Source organism: Saccopteryx bilineata, chromosome 9 (assembly GCF_036850765.1).
Source record: "Saccopteryx bilineata isolate mSacBil1 chromosome 9, mSacBil1_pri_phased_curated, whole genome shotgun sequence".
Lineage (NCBI taxonomy): Eukaryota > Metazoa > Chordata > Mammalia > Chiroptera > Emballonuridae > Saccopteryx > Saccopteryx bilineata.
In genome coordinates this window covers 72982158-73003576 of record NC_089498.1, presented here as the reverse complement: position 1 = coordinate 73003576, position 21419 = coordinate 72982158, and the positions used below count along the sequence as shown (strand labels likewise).

Here is a 21419-nt window from a genome sequence, read left to right as displayed (position 1 = left end):
TCTGCTTTTCCTACATTGTCTTTCGAGAAGATAAAAGCAGGTATTCAATGGACCTCAGATTCGAACCCTCATATGTGATGAAGAATTTGCCAGGAAGATGAATAAGGAGGAGAAAGCAGCATGGCAGTCTTTTATGGCAGTTACAAAGAACTTCCTTGGCAACAAAAAAGCAGAAAACTATGAACTTCTGGTTCAAAGGATGCTGTTGGCTTTCCGCGACATTGGATGTAGCATGAGCATTAAGATTCGCTTCCTGAACAGTCACCTTGATAAGTTTCCCGAAAATCTTGGAGCTGTTAGTGATGAGCAGACTACTGCTGGAGCATCAAACGAGATTGTCCTCAACAAGTACACAAACGCAAGAGCTACAAAAGCAATTTTTGCCTGAATAGAATTTAAATAAGTTTTGCACAAATTTTATGATTAAAATAAGTGTTTTAATATGTTCTATTTCAACATTGTAGACAAATTCTGATACAATCATATCTTTTAGCATATTAGTGTATTTACTGCATTATATAAATTATTATATTTTCACAAAGATGATGCCCAAGAAGACATTCTACTTCATTATGTTAAACTAAATGTTGAAAATTTTACAATAAGACAAAAACCTAAAATCTTGAATTGCAAGACTGTAGCTTACAGAGAAAAACTAATGCCAGATTTGGGATAAGCACACTCGAATTAGGTAAGAACAAGTGTTGTTGTGGATGCAACAAAAATTTTGTTCCCCAGTGTAATACAGAAACAAATGAGTGTGTCTGTGTTCCAATAAAACTTTACTGACAAAAACAAGCGGTGGGCCATATCTGGTCCATGAGCCTTAGTTTTCTGATTTTGAATCCAATCTAATTTAATCTAATCTGATCCACTCTAATCCTTGTAACAATTCTATCAAGTTATTGTCCTATCAGGTAAACAAACTGAGGTTCAAAGGAGCTTATCTAGGTCTGCCTGAATCAAAAGACCATGCTTTAAAATATCACCATAGGTACTGCTACCTATAAAGGCGCCACCCTAGTTATCAGTCATTTATATCATGGCCTGGATGAAAACTGAAGAAACATTTGTTGGGGCAGTGAAGTGAAGGAGAATGAGGAACTATAGGGAAAGCTAAGAAAGCAAGACAATCCTGTGATCTCTCAAGAAAACTTAAAAGCCTTACTGATTTTCCTGCCATCCCACACTGAAGTTCTGATACTCATACAATTGATTTTTAGGACTATTCATTTATCCAGTTATTTGAGAACACCCCCCTTCCCCAGGAGAGTAAAGATGCCACCACTACATTCCCAGCATGTAAACAAGGATGTGGCTGCAGGAGGGGCCCCGATACTTATGAATGGGTGGCAGGTGGCTGATGAAGGCGGGGCCCTGCCTTCAAGCCCACCACCTAGTGTAGGTGACAGATATGGTATCAGACTGTAACAATACAGCAATGTCAAGGGGTCAGTAGGACTGACTAGGAAAGGCTTTTACACCAAGTCCCAAACCAGGATGGGAGAGTTGGGAGGGGTGCTTCTGGAAGAGGACATCTAAGCCGGGCCACACGGGGAGCATAGAGAACAGAGGGCGAGCAGAGGAAACTGTACTTGCAAAACCCATTGTGAGCAAGTATGTAGAGACACATCCACTGTGTGGGTGACCGTTGGGATGAACCAAGGGTGCCTTTGCAGAGACCCCAGTTGTGCCTCTAAGCTTCTATTGATTTGGGTTCTTCAGGAACTGAAATCTGACAGGGCAGCAGGCACCGTGGGACTCGTGCTAGTGTCTTTTCATTTTCCCTTTGCTTAGAGAGCTAACGTGCAGAGGGGGAAAAGCACGGGCATAAGGGCTAAAAAACGTGAGACCACTGGACTTCTGGGGAAGCCAGAAAAGGGCACCAGGCCCTCTGGGTGACTACAGCCTGGTGAGTGAGGTTCAGGCTGGGGTCGCTGCCGCTTGTCCCAGTTCTCTTCACAGGTCACACTGCACAAGGCCTCCTGGCAGCCTGGGTGCTTGACCCCAGTGGTGTGTACAGCAACCCACAGACAAACTCCTGGGAGAGAGGAGGGAAGACTCCCACAGGGGAGAAGGGACTAGGGCTCTCTCCATGGAGTGGGGAGAACAAATAGCAGTCACTCCCAACTTGTGAGCAGTTCCCAAAGATTCACAAACGGCAAGTGAAATGTGGAACTTGACCTTCACAGCTCCCCCTGCCAGATCTGTCAAAGGGAGGATCAGAGAGGTTATCTGACTCATTCCAGGTCACACAGCATGTTAATGGCAGAAGGCCAAAATGTAAACTCAGATCTGCCACTCTCCCATTATCACACACCCTGTTAGACCCACCCAATTTCTCTCTCAGCAAAAACAGTGAGGCGAACTGGGGAGGGCCTACTGACATCAGCCACAGACCCTGGAGCTGTCCTGACCACAACCTCTTCTATGTGTCTGTTATCCTTCAGACCAAAATAGGTAACCCTCAAAATGTGGAGGAGGTACAGCAGGCTGTTGGAAGGCTTTCAGTGAGCCCACCCAAGGAGCTTCATGAAAATATAAAATGATGCAGCTGCTTTGAAAAACAGTTTGGAAGTTCCCCAAAAAGTTAAACATAGAATTAGCATAGGACCCAGAAATTCCACTCCTAGGTATATGCCCAAAGGAATTGAAAACATATGTTCCACAAGAATTTATATACAAATGTTCTTAGCAGCATGATCATGATAAACAATTATGGAAACAACCTAAATGTCCATCAACTGGTGAATAAACACAATGTGGTGTATCCATACAGTGGAATATTACTCTGGCATAAAAAGAAATGGAGCATTGATATAGGCTCCAACACAGATGACACTTATGTGCTCAATGAAAGAAGTCAGTGACAAGAGGCCACACATTGTGTAATTCCATTTACGTGAGACGCCCAGAATAGGCAAATCTAGATAGGGAAGGTAGATTAGTAATTGGCAGGGAATTGGGGAGGAGGGAAATGGGAGTGAATGCTAATTAACGGGTACAGAAGTTTTTAAAAGAATTATGGAAATGTTCTAGAATTAGATAGTGGTGATGGTTGCACAACATTGTGAATATGGTAAGAAACCACTGAATTGTACACTTTAAAATGGTTTATATGGTGGATTTAATTTCAATTAACAACAACAAAAACAGACCAGCAGCTCCAAGCCCCAGCCAGGCTGGCTGCCCTGGCGTCTGGCAGCCCTCCTCAGCCTAGGAGATGAGACTCAGCCTGGGCGCACACGGCCTACTGGCACTCAGAGCAGAAGGGAGGGTGGGAGAGGGTGACCGAGGCGTCTGGAGCCCTCCTCAGCCTAGGAGATGAGACTCAGCCTGGGCGCACACGGCCTACTGGCACTCAGAGCAGAAGGGAGGGTGGGAGAGGGTGACCGAGGCGTCTGGAGCCCTCCTCAGCCTAGGAGATGAGACTCAGCCCGGGTGCACACGGCCTACTGGCACTCAGAGCAGAAGGGAGGGTGGGAGAGGGTGACCGAGGCGTCTGGAGCCCTCCTCAGCCTAGGAGATGAGACTCAGCCTGGGCGCACACGGCCTACTGGCACTCAGAGCAGAAGGGAGGGTGGGAGAGGGTGACCGAGGCGTCTGGAGCCCTCCTCAGCCTAGGAGATGAGACTCAGCCTGGGCGCACACGGCCTACTGGCACTCAGAGCAGAAGGGGAGGGTGGGAGAGGGTGACCGAGGCGTCTGGAGCCCTCCTCAGCCTAGGAGATGAGACTCAGCCTGGGCGCACACGGCCTACTGGCACTCAGAGCAGAAGGGAGGGTGGGAGAGGGTGACCGAGGCGTCTGGAGCCCTCCTCAGCCTAGGAGATGAGACTCAGCCTGGGCGCACACGGCCTACTGGCACTCAGAGCAGAAGGGAGGGTGGGAGAGGGTGACCGAGGCGTCTGGAGCCCTCCTCAGCCTAGGAGATGAGACTCAGCCTGGGCGCACACGGCCTACTGGCACTCAGAGCAGAAGGGAGGGTGGGAGAGGGTGACCGAGGCGTCTGGAGCCCTCCTCAGCCTAGGAGATGAGACTCAGCCCGGGTGCACACGGCCTACTGGCACTCAGAACAGAAGGGGAGGGTGGGAGAGGGTGACCGAGGCGTCTGGAGCCCTCCTCAGCCTAGGAGATGAGACTCAGCCCGGGTGCACACGGCCTACTGGCACTCAGAGCAGAAGGGAGGGTGGGAGAGGGTGACCGAGGCGTCTGGAGCCCTCCTCAGCCTAGGAGATGAGACTCAGCCCGGGTGCACACGGCCTACTGGCACTCAGAGCAGAAGGGGAGGGTGGGAGAGGGTGACCGAGGGCAGGGCCAGGGGTTGAGGAAGGAAAGGGTAGCGTTAGCAGTGTGGGAATGTCCAGGGCACACCCTCCAAGGCCAAGGCAGGGTCCACAGGGAAGTAAGTCCCTGAGGGGCTGGAGAGGCCCAGCTCACGCATGGAGGTTTAGCCGAGGGAATTTCTACCCAGGACTTGGGACAGCTTCGAGTTCTCACCAGAGCCCTTGGGAAAGAATCACTTAACTCTTCTTTGGAGCCCAGCAAGGGTATGAGTGGAGGAGGTGAAGGTAACTGTGGAGTGTATGTGAGTGGGCAAGTGTCAATGTGTGAGATGTGTAACTGGGGGTGGGGATGTGAGTGGCTATTAGTATGTGAATGAGTGTGAGTGACTGTGTACACTGTATACTGTGACTGTGAAGTGTGTGAGTATACGACTTGTGCTGTGCTGTACGTGAGTGAGCGAGTGTCTAGGTGAGTGTCGGTGTGTGTCTGGGGGGGGGGGTCTGTACACACTCTGCACGGAGCAGCAGCCAAGGCCATACCCTGAGTGCCAACAAGAAGAGTCCCCTCTGCCTCCCAAGTTCACTGGCGCAGCTCAGACACCTCTACTGCGGAGCAGCCAGAAAATCAGTCTGATGGCTCTTCTGACAGCTCCTCTCCTTCCTTGAAGAGGAACAGTGCCGCTCATGTGAGTGACACAAACATCACTGACTTGGCATCCGGCCTCTTAGACAACCCCACCTGGCCTGTTTAGAAGAAGGGGACAGTCCCAGGAGAAATCCAGGGTACTGAGGCATCCAGGAGGAGGGGGACACCTGAACTGGGCTGACACCTGGGCAGATGGGGACAGACAGAGATGTGAGAAGGTGCTCAGACTGGGGCGGAGTCCTCAAAAGCCTACTTACTGCAGCCAGCAGGAGCTGACCAGCTGGCCCGGTCCTGAGACGTTTGTCCGTATACTAAGAAGTATACTCAAAGGCGTGAGGTAAAACCTTTTCGTCTCAATCGAGAATGTCAAATGGAGACAGGCACACCCAGAAACGCTTCTCCCCACTGGGCTCAGACCCATTCAAAATAATAGAGTGAGTAAAAAAAGAGTCACAGGTTTCCAAGAAAGCCTTCTATTGCCCTTGTCTTTCTAAGGAAGAACCTAGACGGGCCCACGGCATGGCACTGCCCGCAGCCCCACCGCAGTTCCACCAGGCAGTGCAAGAGGGAGTCCCACTGGGTCCTGGGCCTGAGCTCCAACTCCGCCAGCTCAGTGGTCTCGGCTTCCCAGCCACAGACTGCGGCACTCAGGGTTGGTTCCAGGCTCAAAGCCGTGAGCAGGACTTCCCCAGGGTCTCTCCCCAAAAGGGGATTTATGGTCTTTTGATTCAGAATTGGCCTCAAATAAAATGAAGCCCAATAAGCCTTGTCATTCTTCCCAGCCACTCTGAAGAGAGCAATTCCAGTCACCACCCTGACCTCAAGGCTCCGCCCATCCCTTGCCCACCCCACCCCAGGACTGCAGAGCCTCCTCCCCTTGGCTAGTCTTGGTGCTGCAGCTTTCCTTACAGGCAGCATGGAGAGCAGCCGGAGCTGCAAAGGAGGCACAGCTTTCCTTACAGGCAGCATGGAGAGCAGCCGGAGCTGCAAAGGAGGCACAGCTTTCCTTACAGGCAGCATGGAGAGCAGCCAGAGCTGCAAAGGAGGCACAGCTTTCCTTACAGGCAGCATGGAGAGCAGCCGGAGCTGCAAAGGAGGCACTGTGCGGGGACAACTGGTTTTCAGGCATTCCTTCACACTGTGCTCAATCCCTCCAGGGCCCTGGCGGGAGGGTTTGGTTGCTCATGGTGGGATTCCACCCAGGGGTTTTCTCATGTCCTCTTGGCCAAAGCCTCCATGACAAGGCTACTTTGGACCATGGAGTTGGCCTCGGGCCCAGGACCAGCACATATCGCATCTACTGCTTTACTCACTCAGCTATGGGTCTTGAGTACTATGCTGGTCACCAGGGTGCAGGGACAGCCCTGCTCTCGGGAACTCTCACCCTGACGTGGCAGTCGTCGGCCTAATAACAATGCCAGAATAAGAGCAACTCTTCATCAAGCACCAACGTGCCAAGCTCTATGCTGGGACCCTCACACACACTATCACTAATACATATAATCTCAGAGGTGAACGATGATCACCCCCCACTTTACAGATTAGAAAATGAGGCTCAGAGATATTAAATAACTTGCTTAGGGTCACACAGTAGACAGCATTGGAGACAGGATTTTAAAATGAACTAGTGGACGCCAGTCTGAGCCGACAGTCTGACACCAGGCAGATTCCCTTCGGGCACCTGAAGGACTCCTTCCTGTGGCTCCTGGAGGTGGAGGTGAGCATTAGGGGAAGCAGCTAACTGCAGCCGTTCCACATACTACTCGGGCAGAGAAATAACCTTGCAAAGCTACACTGAGTCACTCAGAGACTTCTGGAGCCCCAGGTCCACAGTTCAGGGGCACAAGTAGCTCCTCTGGCCCCCACCTACAGCCAGCTACAATAACCTCCGAAACTCACTGGGTACAGTAGCTGCAGTAGGTCTACATGGCCCAATCTCATTTTGCAGACAAGAAGAATAAGGCTACATACTGAGAGGATTAAAGCCTGATGTTACCTAAAAAACCCCAGAGGTATGGCCAGAAGCCCAGCGTGGGGCCCTGCCCGCCGCCTACCTTCATTGTGAAGGTCCCCTGCAGGCTCTGCCCACTGCTGCTGGACGGCTTCCCGGCGGTACACCACATGCGTCCTCCCACTCGCCTCCTTCTCCTGCTGCCCCCACTCCAGGGGCTCAATGAAGTAGTCGGTGACAGCTGTACGAATGAGGCCTGCCTGAACCCGGGGCGCCGCGGGCAGAAGGAGAGGGAGAGAGAGAAGAGGCATGAACACATGGCACAGGCAAGGGAGCATTTGTGAATGCACATGTATGTGAGCACATATGTGTGGCCACACATGTGCAGGCTCTTATCCCAGGGTCTGGGGAACTCTGGGGACCCAGCAGGCGACTGGGAGGGTTTGTAAGGAGGCTGCACCAGGGAGCTGGTGCCCGTTTCAAGCACAGCAGACCCACTTCGTGTTGTGCACTCACAGGGTTCTACATAACATTGCATGTAAAGAAAGGGTTCCAGTGCTTACGGAGGGGGAGGCACTGCCGTGAGGGACATGCACACACACAAGGGCACCACGCTCCACCCCAAAGCACTGCCCCTCTCACCCGGGTTTGCCTGTCCCTGCAGGCAGACAGGGGAAAATCCTATCGGTAGAGCTTAATTATCTCCAGTGTGGGAGCTGGACCCTCGCTCCAGTACAAAATGCTATTATTTCAGATTTTACGCGTGCATGTGTCCAAGCAGGAAAAGCAGCTGCTTGCTGATGATAAATGAGCCAGGATAGTGCCGCAGGAGTACAGGCTCTGTTTTTAAGCTAACTTTTTGTCTGAATCAAAATATTCTCTTTAAAAAATCAGATATTGGTCTTGGAAATAAAAACATACAACCTTGTCCATACCCAGCCAAGATGTTCTTAGGCCCGACGAAGGCAGCAACCCCAGGGGCAATGAAACCTGTAACTACACGTACGTGGATGTCTGCACAGCCCTCCTCCACCCCCACCCTCACGTGTCAGCTCTATAACAGTGGTAAGACAAGCCCCCCACCACAGTGCCTGAAAATAGTAGGCAATCCTTAATAACTATGTATTTGTTGAATTCCTTCACTCCTTCACCTACATCTATTGAGTGCCTACTGCATACCAGCACTGCTGTGGACCCTGGGAAAACAGCTATGAACAGAAGGCAGTGAATGAAGGAATCATTGTCATAAATCCGTCGGACCTCACCTCCACCCCCCATCCCAGAAGGAGTGCCTCTTTTATAAGCAGCCTCTGTATGAAACTAAAGCCCATCAATTTTTACAATTTTCCCACCTCAGTTTGTTTTGAGATTGCTTCTGAGGGGACTCCTTGCAAGACCGAGGGGCCCTCACCATGGAACTCCCAACAGCGGCCAATCTTTCCCACATCCTTTCCAGCTAGGTCTGTTGCTCAAACTGAAAACATCATTTTGGATCAAAACCAAGATGGCTGCCTTTTGGGTCTCATAAACAGACCCAGTCAGGAGGCCAAAAACGTTCTAGCGGAAAATAGCAGCATTATACTAGAGTAGGTTTGGGGCTTCCCAAGGTAATAATTTTATAAGGCAATACTCGATTGTCTGCAAAAGTTCTGGTCTGCTTATTAAAATGTCAACACCAGATTTCACATTCTGTATACTTCCTTTCATTCAAAGCACTTTCACTTTTTTACTTTTGCACCTGCTATGTGCCTAGGACAGGGAGAAACATAATAAATAAAGCCCAGCTTTTGGCTGTGAGTGGCTCACTGCCTGGAGGGGAGGGCCCGCGAGGAGCGGAGCGTGGCCACGTGTCATGCTTGGTGCTACGGTAGTTATACTTGAAGGACAGCTCTCCGTCAGGCTCTCGGGTGCAAGGGGCAGACATTCAACAAGCTTGGTCCTAAGTGGAGTGCATTGGCCCCACGACAAATCATGGCAGGGGCAGGCACCAGAAGTGAGGGACCCCATGCCCTCAGCTCCCTCTCTACTCCCCCTCTCAGCACCCTCTGCACCAGCTTTGCTCTCCCAGACAAGGCTAGGCAACCCCTTCTTGCAAACACCAGAGACAAGGGATTTTCTTTACATAGTCCCATATGCAACAGCCCAAGGGAGACTGGTCAAGCCCACATCACGTGGGCGCCCCGGGACTCACAGTTCCTGCTAGACCCTCATGGCCAGTGGAAGGCTCATGCCTGCACTGGAAGGGAGAAGGTCTGAAGGTGGCAGAAGCCCAGCTGAGCTGGAAAGGGCCGGCAGGTGGGGGCCTGGGCAAAGGTGTGAAAGCACGGAGGGCAGTGTGGGGACCCAGGAGGCATTCAGGCTCATGGGCAGAAGCTGAGCCAGAATCTGGACAAGTGTGGCCAAATCAAAGGGCCTCGGCCACTGCAGCCCAACAGGGTCCTCAACGGAAGGCTGTGTTCCGGGGAACACAAGGGTTGTGAGGCAGGAGGGCCCAGGTCATTCCCCCTAAAGCTACTGCGGCTCTGCTGCTATAAGGGCTTCTGAGGGGACTCCCAGTCAAGTCCCACACCCCTCTCGTCCCTCTTGCTGTACCCCTCTCTGGTACCCAGGGGACTGTTCATGCTCTGTTTAAGGCCAAGCAAAGCAAGAGACCTTCACAACACAACTCAGAAGGCCTGTGCTTCATCCAGGCCAAAGTCATATGAACCAGGCTCACCGAGGGCTGCAACCTTTGCTTATTACAGGTATGTGTTTGTCTATCACACCTGTAGAAGCAACCTGGCAGTAGAATTCTCCAGATCAAGGGCTGAACCCCACTCAGTGACCACTGCACACTGGGTCACCTTGCATGCCTTTCCCCCATCTGAGACTTGGTTATCCAACTGCACAAGAAGTAGTCTTCCAAATCTGTCATGTCCTACCACCTCACCCAGTGACTTGATTTGGCCACCAGATCTCAGCGCCTCACATGAGGCACGCAGGTTCCAAAATGAGCCACATGGCCTAGGGCTAGGACGCAAGGCACTGCCTTCCAGCCCACCCCTCTCAGCTCAGAGGCATGGACCACACCAACCTGTCAAGATTACCATGCCTGCCCTAATCTGGCTCTTCAAAACTGCAAGAGCACCCCTTAGGGAACCTCTAACTTTTGTTTGGATGACTCTAGTGGCAGAGAGCTCCCTCCCTCAAGATATAATCTTTTGTGTGTAGGGCCACTCATAAGACACTTATCTACATTCTGCCCTTTATAAACAGCTTTATTACAATAGCAGGATCTTCCATTTATATCTATAAATCTTATTTCAATATCAGACTCTTTTCATGGATGAGGAAATCCAGGCTCAGAATGGTTAAGTAACTTACCCAAAGTCACCCAGCAAATAAGTGACAGGACTGGAACAAGAACACAGCTCTGTGTGGCTCTTAACCACCAGGCTATTTACCTCAAGCCATTACTGGGCCCTGCTTCTACCCTTGGGGGCCACTAGAAACAAAGAAACTTTTCTTTCATAGTCCCATTTGCAAATCCCTGGGCCTCTAGTCTGGTCTGGCTTTGCAAAGTAAGCAAGATGTTCACTTTCCACCTCTGGGCAAAAAAAAACCCGGAAACAAAACACTATGGCAATCCTCCTCCCACCAAGGCGTGAGAATGAGGAGAAATTTCAGCCCTGAAAGGAGCAGAGCCCTTCACTTCCCCACGACCTGACCGTGGCCGGAAAGGATTCTCACCTCTCACACCATCCTCATCACGCCCTCAGCACTCCTCTACCGGAGCGGATGTCCCGGGAGTCCTGAGTCTGGTCCAGACCCCATGCCACCCACATGCCTCTCCCCAGCGAAGAGTTAAAATAACCCCCATTTCCCCAGTTTAACTGTTTAGGGCAAAGACAGCCCTCTAATATGCAACCTGGAAAATAAGTTTCAAGCCTCTTTGTGACTGTGGGTTCTGCCAGCCCCACCCTGAATCAAGGGCAGAACTTCCCCAACAATTTTCCTTGTCCATTTTGTGCATCATGTCCGGTCTTGACAGGCAGTTCTTGTTCAGGCCTGGGTACTTCATCAGCCTCTGAGACCCTCCTCCTAGAGAGAGGATGGAAAGGCAGGCTCGGCCACCAGATGAGGCAGCAGGCTGGGCCAGTCTCTCCCCCGGGGCACTCGGTTTTCCCGTCTCCACCACGAGGGATTTGGCCCACAATCCCCTCCAGCTCTGCCCTGGCCAGGAAACCAGGCCTCGCACGGGGCAGACAGACTGGCAACGGGAACTCTCTGGCTCTCTGCCTCCTTGCCAAATCACCCTGTCTCTCATTTATGAGATGTTTATGTTTCTGAAAAGTGGCAGCTAATTTTAAAGCTCTAAAATCAAATCAGATTTCTGTATAAGAAGAAGGGGGGGGGAGCTCTGCTAAGTTGGGAAAGAAATGTCAGCCATATCTGTTCTCACCCTCACCTTATTCTTCTGGAAACAAGAAACAAGTAGCAAATATATACTAGAAGGCCTTTCATGCAATAAAAACAACAGAAAATAGCTGATGACACCCGGTTGAGCCACATACTGTTCAGGCCCTCAGGCAATTTCCCTGAATGGAAACTCTCCAATGGGCAGGCCTGGTTCCCCTCAGCCACGCTCAAGAGCCTTTACTAGAACTCTTTCTGAGGGGCCTTTCCTAAGAGGTGACAAGCTGGTTGAGGGGATGTGTTTGACTTTTCCAGCATAACTGTGACATTGTTTCCGTTGCCTGCTACTGAGCTCCATGCAGAGACCTCCAGCCGTGCTAATTGAGGTTTTCCAGCTCCAGAGTGTAATTCCAGAGCAGAGGAAGGGAACAGGGTCACATGATGACAGGAGATGTGACTGCTGGCTTAGAAATCACCTTGTTCCCCTGGGTCATAACTGACCAAGGTCAGTTGTCACTGGTAGCTATCATCAGGGTAAGGTCTCAAATATTTTAGCAGATAACTGAAACCATATTATTTTGAAATTAGTAGATATGTGTGCGTGTTTATGTATAAACATATTTATTTTTAAATTGCACGTAAATTGGGAGGCAAGGGTACAAAAAAGCCAACAAAAAGATCGCTAGGAAGAAACCCCTACAGACTAGAATACACGTCCTTAGTGCAAAAGTCCAGGCTTGAACAAGGGCGAGGCCCTCTTTGTGCTGAGTCAAGTACAGAGACAACTTTGTGCTGAGTCAAGTGCAGAGACAACTGGCAAGGACCCAGCCTGGGGTCTGTCGGGACAGGGCAAGTGACGGGCTCTGAGAAGACAGCTTGGCCCTGGGACGTGGGGATCCTGAACCCACAAGCTGTATCACAGATTCACCAACCTTTGTTGGTCCAGAAAGATAGCAGCTCCCGTGGGGCCAGATCTCCTCCTTCTCCTTCCAAGACTGGCGTGTGGGGGGCCTCTCAGAAGACAAAGAAGCAGAGCAGGCCTCTCCCATCCAACCATCCCACCACCTCCCAAGGACAGCGTATTCTTGGGCCTGAACTTGTTCTGCAAATTCCATTACCAGAGTTTTACTGCCAGCTGTGCTGTCTCAGGTTCTAGGCTTCCAGCAAATTCAGCTCGACACCGTTCCACTATAGGAAATGAAAGGAAGCCCAGCAGTAGGGACTGCGGGGATGCATACACGGGACTGGCGTGAGAATCCAAATGGCTTCCACTAGGTTCACGCCAACCCAGTAACCTGCTTCTGTCCCAGCTGCGGGCAGCCCCACTCTGTCCCTGGAGCCCTCCCCAGACAGCATCTCCTGCTCCAACCTCAGAAACCTCAATTGCAGCAGTCTCTTTCCTTTCCTCCACTGTCCTGCTCACTTAACTCTCCAGCATGCTGGCTCTAGTGATTACTAAAATTCATCAAGACCTCCAATGTGTGACCCTGCCACTTTATCACTGTCACCCCCCCCCCCCCCCACTGCCACCAAGTCCTCTCGCTCCTTCTCACCATCTTGGACTTCTTGGTCTAGATACATAATAATTCTGCAAACACATACAACTCTCTCCACCTTCCCCTCCATCCTGCTTTCCCAGAGAAGCCTCTGCCCTGGTTCAACCTGACCAGCCATGCGTGCCATGTCTTCACATGGAGAAAATGCACACAATGCCCACTGGTCTCACTTGAAGTCAGCAATCACAACTCTCATGCGAGCGTGATGCTGGCTGGGGGCTCCTCTGCACCTCTCCGTTATGTCTGCATTCCAGTCCTCCCAATGGCTTAGACTTCCAACACTGTCCCACCCTCACCCCTTCCCATCTTCAAAGAGAAAGCAGGAGCCATCAGGCAGGCTCCCCCCCGTCCTCCTACCACCCTATGAATTTCCACAGCTGCGCCCTCCCTCTCCTCCCACCACCCTGTGCTCAGGAGCTCCTCCCTCCGCCTCCTCCGGGACATGGCTCTGGCAGTCAGTACCCTCTCTCCAGCACCACCGCTCTCCCTCTCTTGCTGATCATTCCCGTTGACGCTCAGATGCACTCAAGGATTTCCCATCTGTGAACCTCCCGCCAGCCCCGTCCAGCTATTGCCAGGCCTCTGCTCTCCTCCAAAGCAGAAAGAGTTACCTACTCTCATCACACCACCTCCACCTCCAAGTCTCATCTACCCACCCCCAAGGGCTTCTAGAGCCGCTTCCCAGGAACTGCTCTTGTCAGGGCCACCGGGACTTCATGTGGCCAGAGTCAGCAGTCAGGTCTTTGTCCTGCTCTCACTCAGCTCCTCCAGCCACACGAGCTCCCTGGGAATTTTCCCTGATCATGTGGCCTTAAATACCATGTACGTTTGGATAACAACGAAATTACAACCTCAGCCCTGACTCCTCCCAGAATTCAATGTAGGATTGTTCAATAGTCTCCTTGATAAAGACTATGGGCCTCCACTGGCCACCTCAAACTTTAAAGCAGACCTATTCCTCCTTTGTAATCCCCATCCCAGAAAATGGAACCATAATGTTCCCAGCCACTCAAGTTAAAAGCAAGAGGAGTAGTAGGCCTAGGAATTGAGATTTTTCAAATTCTTCCCCCATCTCTCCCACCATCCATCATTCTGTTGAAGCCAATTCATCTGAAAGCCACAGCCAGTATAACCTGCTAGTACTAGACCCTCTGATGGGTCATCCTGGGCCATTGTCTCTAAGTCAGGACAAGTGAGAGGGGCCAGCCTCACACCACATACACTCCGGGACCACCACTCCCTCCAAAACTCTTTGATGTGGCCCGGATCCTTTCCTTCCTCCATATGTACTGTGTCTTCATGAAACATCTACTGCAGGCTAAATATGACAAGGTTGGGGATGTGCAAAGGACATGAGAGGCCAGCCTCTGCTCTCCTGATAAGGGACTTGTATTTAGAACATATAAAGAATGCATACAATTCAATATTAAAAAGAAAAAGAACCCAATTTAAAAATAGAAAAAGCATCATAAATAAATGTTTCTCCAAGGAATATACATAAATGTCCGATGAGCATGTGAAAAGAAGTTCAACATCATTTGTCCTTAGGAAAATGCAAATCAAAACCACAATGATGGCCCTGGCCATTTGCTCAATGTTAAAGTGTTAGCCCAGTGTATGGATGTCCTGGGTTCAATTCTCAGTAAGGGTACACAGGAGAAGCAACCATCTGCTTCTCCACCCCTCCCCCTTCTCTCTCCACCTCCCCCCAGCCCACCTCCCACAGCCATGGCTTGATTAGTTTGAGCATATTGGCCCCAGGCACTGAGGATGGCTGTGGAGCCTCTGCCTTGGGGTGCTAAAAATAGCTGGGTTGCAAGCATGGCCCCATATGCAAATTGCTGGGTGGACCCTGGTCAGGGCACATGCAGGAGTCTGTCTCTCTAACTCCCCTCCTCTCATTTGGAAAAGGAAAAAAAATACCCCACAATGACATACCCCTTCACACCCACTAGGATGGCTAGAATCAAAAAGGTAACAAGTCTTACCAAGGGATGTGGAGAAATTAGAACCCCTGCACACTGCTGGTGGGAATGTAAAGTGATGCAACCACTCTGGAAAACAGTCTGGCAGGTCCTCAAATACTAAACCGAGTTGCCATGTGGCCTGATAATTCTACTCCTTGGTATATACTAAAGAGAAATAAAAACATGGGTACACACAAAAACTTTTACACAAATGTTCACTGCAGCACTACTCACAAGAGCGAAAATGTAGCAACAACTTAAATGTCCGTCAACTGATGAATGCATAAACAAAATGTGGTGTATCACACAATGGAATATAATTTGGCCATAAAAAGGAATGAAGTACTGACGTATGCTATCACATAATGAAAACATTCTGTGGAATGAAAGGAGCCAGTCACCAAAGCCATTTATTCCAGTTATATGAAATGTCCAGAATAGGGGAAAATCTCTAGATAGAAAGTAGATTCATGGTTGCTGGGGTCTGGGGTGATAGAGTAAGGGGGTGATAGCTAACAAGTTCAGGGCTTCTTTTTGAGATGGGAAAAAGTTCTAAAATTGAATGTGGTAATAATTACACAACTCCATGCATATGATAAAAATCCACTGTATTTCACCATTTAAATGGGTGAATTGCATGGCATGTGATTATATTTCAATCAAGCTACAAAAAAAAAAGATGCGACATGCAGGGAGTTGTCACACACAAAGACAACCCATACACACACACAGACAACATGCACACACAGACAGCTCGTGTGCAGGCAGACAGCACACACACACAAGGCGCACAGGCTGTCCGCCCCCACGAAGCATGAGTCGGCACAGCTGGGATGAAAGCCTGCGGATGCTGAGATTCCATATAATTCAAACCTGATGTGGAAGCCCCTGGCCACAGGAGCTCTGCTGGAGGCTGGGCTGCCAAGTCCTGGGCCCACACTGAGGCAAGTCTGAAAGCTGAGTCATCCCCAGCTGCAGACTGGGGGACAGGCAAGAGGAAGAGCTCTTGGAAGATGGAGATGAGAACCGCCAGGCTTATTTGTCTTCAACTGGCACACCCTGCCATGCCCACACAAGCAGTGTTAGAACTCCCAGAACGGGTCAAAGCAGAGAGCCTCCACCAACTGCAAGAAGTTATGTGGGATGACCTCTTTGCCTCACTTCCTGGGATCATGACCTCTGCAGGCCCCACACCCTGGGAGGTGCTGGGTGAAAGGTGACTAAGGTCTTGCTGGGCCCAGTCCATTGCAGCAACAATACTTCTCGGGGAAGAAGTGATCTGCTGGGTGGGGCTTAGGGTAAATGTGAAGACCCTAGAGCCAGAATCAGGGCTCTGCTACTCTCAGACTGTGTCATCTTGGCAAGTCGTTTAACATCCCTGTGCTTCAGGATTACGACACACCTATCTTGTGGGGTTGCTCTGAGAAATATACACAGAGCACCTAGACCTACAATGGTCCCACCTGGTGGCAAGGACCGTGCACGTGTTCTGGTTTGCTGCATGGTCGCCGTGACTCGTTCACAGAGGGTCTGGGAGCACCAGTGGCTCATAAAGGGTGTTGGAAGCAGCATTCTGGAACCACAGATGGTTTGTCTTTAACTGCTGGCTCCACTGTGACCTGGCTTTGACCTGCTCATACCCCCTGCCTGTAAACAGGAAAAAATCTCTGAGAAAATAATACCAGTAGTTGAGTGAGCATCCTTAAGGGGGAAAGCCTTTACCAGAACAGGCTGGTTCCGGGTAATTTTAAAAGTAAGAAAGAACACGCACAGATGAAAGGTTGGTGGAAGCATCCGTTTGTTGGAGAGTTGTCTCTTGGGTGGCAGAATTGTACGCAAGTCCTTCTCTTTAAACTTTCAGATATTCGCTAATGTTTCTATAATCCCCCTATCTGAAAAGGAAAGCCAGTCTTGCCCAGAATGTCTGCCTGGTACAGTGAGCAGGTCATAACTGTTCTTTTTAAACAATTTTTTTAAATGAGAGGAGGGGAGACAGAGACAGACTGCCCCAAGCACCCCAACCGACTGGGATTCACCCAGCAAGCCCACTAGGGGGCGATGCTCTGCCCATATGGGGCCGTTGCTCCATTGCTCAGCAATGGAGCCATTTTTTTAGCACCTGAGGCGGTGGCCAGGGAGCCATCCTCAGTGCCCGGGCCAACTTTGCTCAAATCAATCCAGCCATGGCTGCAGGAGGGGAAGAGAGAGAGGGGGGTGGGGGAAGAAGCAAATGGTTGCTTCTCCTATGTTCCCAGGCCAGGAATCAAACCCGGACTTCCACATACTAGGCCAACACTCTACCACTGAGCCAACCAGCCAGGGCTAGACAAAAAAATTTTAAAAAGGAGACAAGCAACATGAAGCTCTCCTTCTGTTATCCAACACCCCTGCACAGTGGTATAGAGCAGTGGTCCCCAACCTTTTTTGGGCCACGGACCAGTTTAATGTCAGAAAATATTTTCACGGACCAGCCTTTACGGTGGGACGGATAAATGCACAAAATAAAATTATGCAACTGGCATAAAAACTACGGTATTTTTAAATATAATTGTCGAACTTACGAGAGAAACGTCAAGAGTGAGTCTTAGATGGATGTAACAGAGGGAATCTGGTCATTTTTAAAAAATAAAATATCATTCAGACTTAAATATAAATAAACCGGAAATGTAATGTAAGTTATTTAGTCTTTCTCTGCAGACCAGTACCAAATGGCCCACGGACCAGTACCGGTCCTGGCCCCGGGGGTGGGGACCACTGCTGTAGAGACTCCTTGAAAGTGAGGCACCGGGGCCCCACCCAGCCCGTCCTTCCCAGTTGTGGCACAGGCCCTCTCTGAGCCTCAGCTTCCACATCTGAACCAAGGGGTTGCTGGGAGACTTAATGAAGCAGTGAAGAGGACTGCCCCTCCTGAGGCCTGGCCTGCAGCAGGAGGGGCGGCCTTTTCCTTTCCTTCCTTCTTCAACCTGCCACTCCTGGTTCCCCACAACCTGACCCCAACTTTCCCATCAAACCCAGAAGGCTATGGCAGAGGGTCTTACCCCTAGATGTCCATTAGAATCACCTGGAGAACTGGCTAACTCCCAGGCCACACCCCAGACCTAAGAATCAAATCTCAGGGAGTGGAGTCCAGGCATCAGGATTTTCCCAAAGCTGCCGAGGATGATTCTAACGTGCAGCCAGGTCTGGAACCAATGATCTGAGCTCTGGAAGCTTCCAAAAAATGGAATGGTACTCAGAGGAAGTGATCGTCCATGTTTCACAAAGAGAGCAGAAGTAGCATGGGGTCTGTCATGACGCACGAAATGGGCAAGAAAGGCCGAGCAGGAACGAGAGGAGAGTGGGCGTGCCCCGACCGGAGGCCTGGGGAAGGGAGTCTGGAAGGCCGGGTTGCTGAGCACCTCTCCCACCGTGAGCATCTCTCCAGGCTGAACACGACCCAGGCTCCTCTGGGCCACATGTGACCTGTGCCAGGGGCGCTAAGAACCCAACCCTCCTCTCCCGTCAAGGTGCAACTCTACTGTGAGTAACTAATAATTCGCTCAAACTTCCCTGAGCATGGTGGGGGCGGGGAGTTGGTGGGGGGAGGCTGTGATCTGCCAGGTGGCCAATGGCAATCAATGGTGTCACGGCAACCCCAGCTAGGAGTCCCCAGGTCAGTGCCTCTATAACAATACTGCTGCTGCTGAAAGTGGTGATTGATTCTGTCCTCTGGCCCATGGAAAACACAGTTGTTTAGATCTTCAAAAGTTTGATCAACGTTCTTAAAGGAAAAGAACTCAGTTTTCATGACTCCCCCCCAGTGTCAGGGGTGCTGGCCCAGGGGCAGGGCAAGGCCTCATAATGCAGGTCTCAGCAACGCCCCTCTGCTGCAAACCCCCATCCTGGAGCCCAACCAGAGTCAAGGGCAGACCTTGCCAGGCTGGCAGCCACCCCAGTTTCCATTCCCCGTGCCCAGGAGCCACATGGCTCTGAGGCTTCCCCCTCTATCACCACCGCGGCCCACCAAGCTCGGGCCGGGAGCTCTGCCTGGCCCCCTGCTTGGCCTGGAGTCCTGGCAGCAGTGGTGGTGGCTTCAGGACGGGGAGACAGGAAGCAGTCCTCATGGGCCAGCAGGCGGTGGCTGCCAGGCCTGGAGCTGAGAAGCAGTCCCCTGCATGGAGGCCTTGCAGTCTGCTCGGAAGCCAGCTGATGAGGGGAGAGCTCTAGAGAAAAGATGCAGCCATCACTCCCAGGGCTGAGGTCACTCGTCCCAGGTCACTTGATCCAGCGAGGCCTCTCCTCTAATCCATCAGCCCGGCTCAGAGGAGTGCTGACTTGGTTTTAAACCATGTCTCCCCCACACAAGATCATGCATGTAAAATGTTTCCCACTTAGCCTGACACATGGCAGGTCTGCAGTGAGTGATAAATGAGGGACAGAGGGGCTGGTGAAGTTTCCCTACAAAAGGTGGTGTGCACAGGGGGACAGAGAGGAGTAGACCTGGCCGCCTGAATTCCTGTGACAGGCCCAGCTCTGCAGAACAACTCCTGACAGCACACGCCCTGCAGGCATCACCACATCCTTGCACAGTGGGGAGGAGCCCACAAGTAGCTGGAAATCACCATCAAATGAGGCATCTTACTGTCCATAATCCTGCTGGGGGGGTGGGGGGGCAGCACCATTAGCATGTCTTCCAGATTTCTTAGAACTCAGACACTTCATCAAAGCATGTCTGTGCTAAGCCCCGTCAGTTACTATTAACACAATGCCCGCATCCCAGGCTCTCTGGCCATTCACCAGGTCCTCAACCCACTTTACATGTTCACACTTATCTCTGCAGTTTTACCTCTCCTAAACCTCTGTCTGCAATATTGTTGATCTACTCATTCATTCGTTCATCCATCAGATATGCACTTAGCAGGCCCTGTTCTAGGTGCTGGGACACAGCCAAAAATTCTTCCTCACCTGGAGCTGATGTTCTACCGAAGGGTGAAATTGGTAAAAATATGGCACACCAAATGGAAATAGCCATGCAGACAAATTAAGCAGAGGAGGGGGTTGAAATTTTAAATAAGGTGGTTAGGGAACATGTCACTGAGAAGGTGACATCTGAGCAAAGGCCTGAAGAAGATGAGGGGCAGGTGCTGGCAAGAGCTGGGGAGGGGGTCCCAGCACAGAGGGCATCAGGAGCAGAGGGGGGCTCGGGAGGACTGTGAGGAGGGGCCACTCCCAGGGCCTGCTTGGCTGCTCCCGGGAAGTATTATGGGAGGTCTTGGGTTGAACAAGACTCTCTGGCTGCTGCTGGCAAACAGATGGAAGGGCGGAGGCAGGGAGGTCAGCTGGGGAGCCATGACCACCGCCCGGAGGGGGCAGGGTGGTTTGGACCACCACAGCACTTGTGATTCTTCTTAAGCCCTGTTTGTTTGTTTGTCTGGAATTAATAGCAACAAAAAAAATGCCTCCAGTATAGCCGCACAGGACCGGTTCTGCACCTGGAACCCCAGGTGTCCACAGGGCAGCAGGCCTTGGCCCTTGCTGTGCGCTCTGCCAGGAATGTCCTTCCAGCCCAGCTCAAATGTCACAGCGTTTTATCTCTCTCTCCTCCGTGCTCCCAGTAGCTCTTCGTGGGTGCTCCACCCCTGTCCAGGTATGTCTGTCGGTCCCTCTTCTAGACATGAGCTTTAGGAGGACAAGTCCTGACCCATGCCATGTGACCAACTTAACCACATTAAATAGGCATCCTGGGCGCCAAACCTCCAACGCAAACTCTTTTGGGCATATGGTCCTTAATGAGAGATCTGCTTTCCCACAAAATGTGGCCATGGCTCAGGGGGCCCACGTTTTAACTGCAGCCTCCCCATTCAGGGACTGTAAATTATGAGGTGACAAAATATTAAGCACTCAGCGCTCCCGGGCCAGCAGCCGGCAGGGCTGCAGCACACAAGGCCTCTGTGGGCTAGAGGAGGTAATTTTGAGTGTGAGCCCCTGCCAGCCTCAAGGGGCAGAAATGAACCTCTGCTGAGGGCCAGGGTGGCTTGGGATATGGGTGTTTTCTGGACAGATCAAAGGTATAAATGTCTGGTTAGCCCAGAAGCAGAAGCTGACAAAGGGCTTGAGGCAGCCTGCTGGGAACAGGGTTTGCATTCAGACAGCCGTGTTCTGACAAACGTTCCCACCTTCAGAAGCTTCTCTAAAAAGGGGCCATTCAGCTGTGTTGCAGAAAGCAGAAGAAAACGAGACTGCAGAGCTTGTAATGTTCCATGACAAGTAGCGTGTGCGTACCAGCAGCCCACTGCCCTGCAATATTTTGAAAATGGATAAAACATCAGCAGTACTGACCTGGGGCTAAGAAACACCAGGTTCTTTCTGAGCTTCAAATCCTGCTAACTCTGCTGTTGACATTTGTTTTTTTCTTAGTTGGCTTCACAGTTTTAGGAAGACAATGACCCTCACAGTGAGAGCCTCGTAAATACCTCCACCTGGGACCGAGGCCCAAGGACTCTCAGGACAGCCCCACAGGCAACCACTGGACCAATCTCTTTAGCATTTGTGCTACAAGCTGTCGCAAGGCTTATGACTTTGAGTTACTATTCACATTTACTCAGTCTTTTTCCACTGACTCAAGAGATGCCACATAGGA

At 51.0% G+C, this 21419-nt stretch overlaps 1 protein-coding gene across 2 annotated transcripts in view; it reads right to left on the bottom strand.

The window, feature by feature from the left end:
- The window catches only part of ADAMTS14 (ADAM metallopeptidase with thrombospondin type 1 motif 14), an 89444-nt gene that overhangs the window by 56273 nt on the left and 11752 nt on the right, over positions 1-21419 (bottom strand). For both annotated transcript variants that reach the window (XM_066243632.1, XM_066243633.1), the window contains exon 3: positions 6986-7142. In XM_066243632.1, the coding sequence (XP_066099729.1) occupies positions 6986-7142 (157 nt within the window). The remainder of the gene's footprint in view (positions 1-6985; positions 7143-21419) is intronic.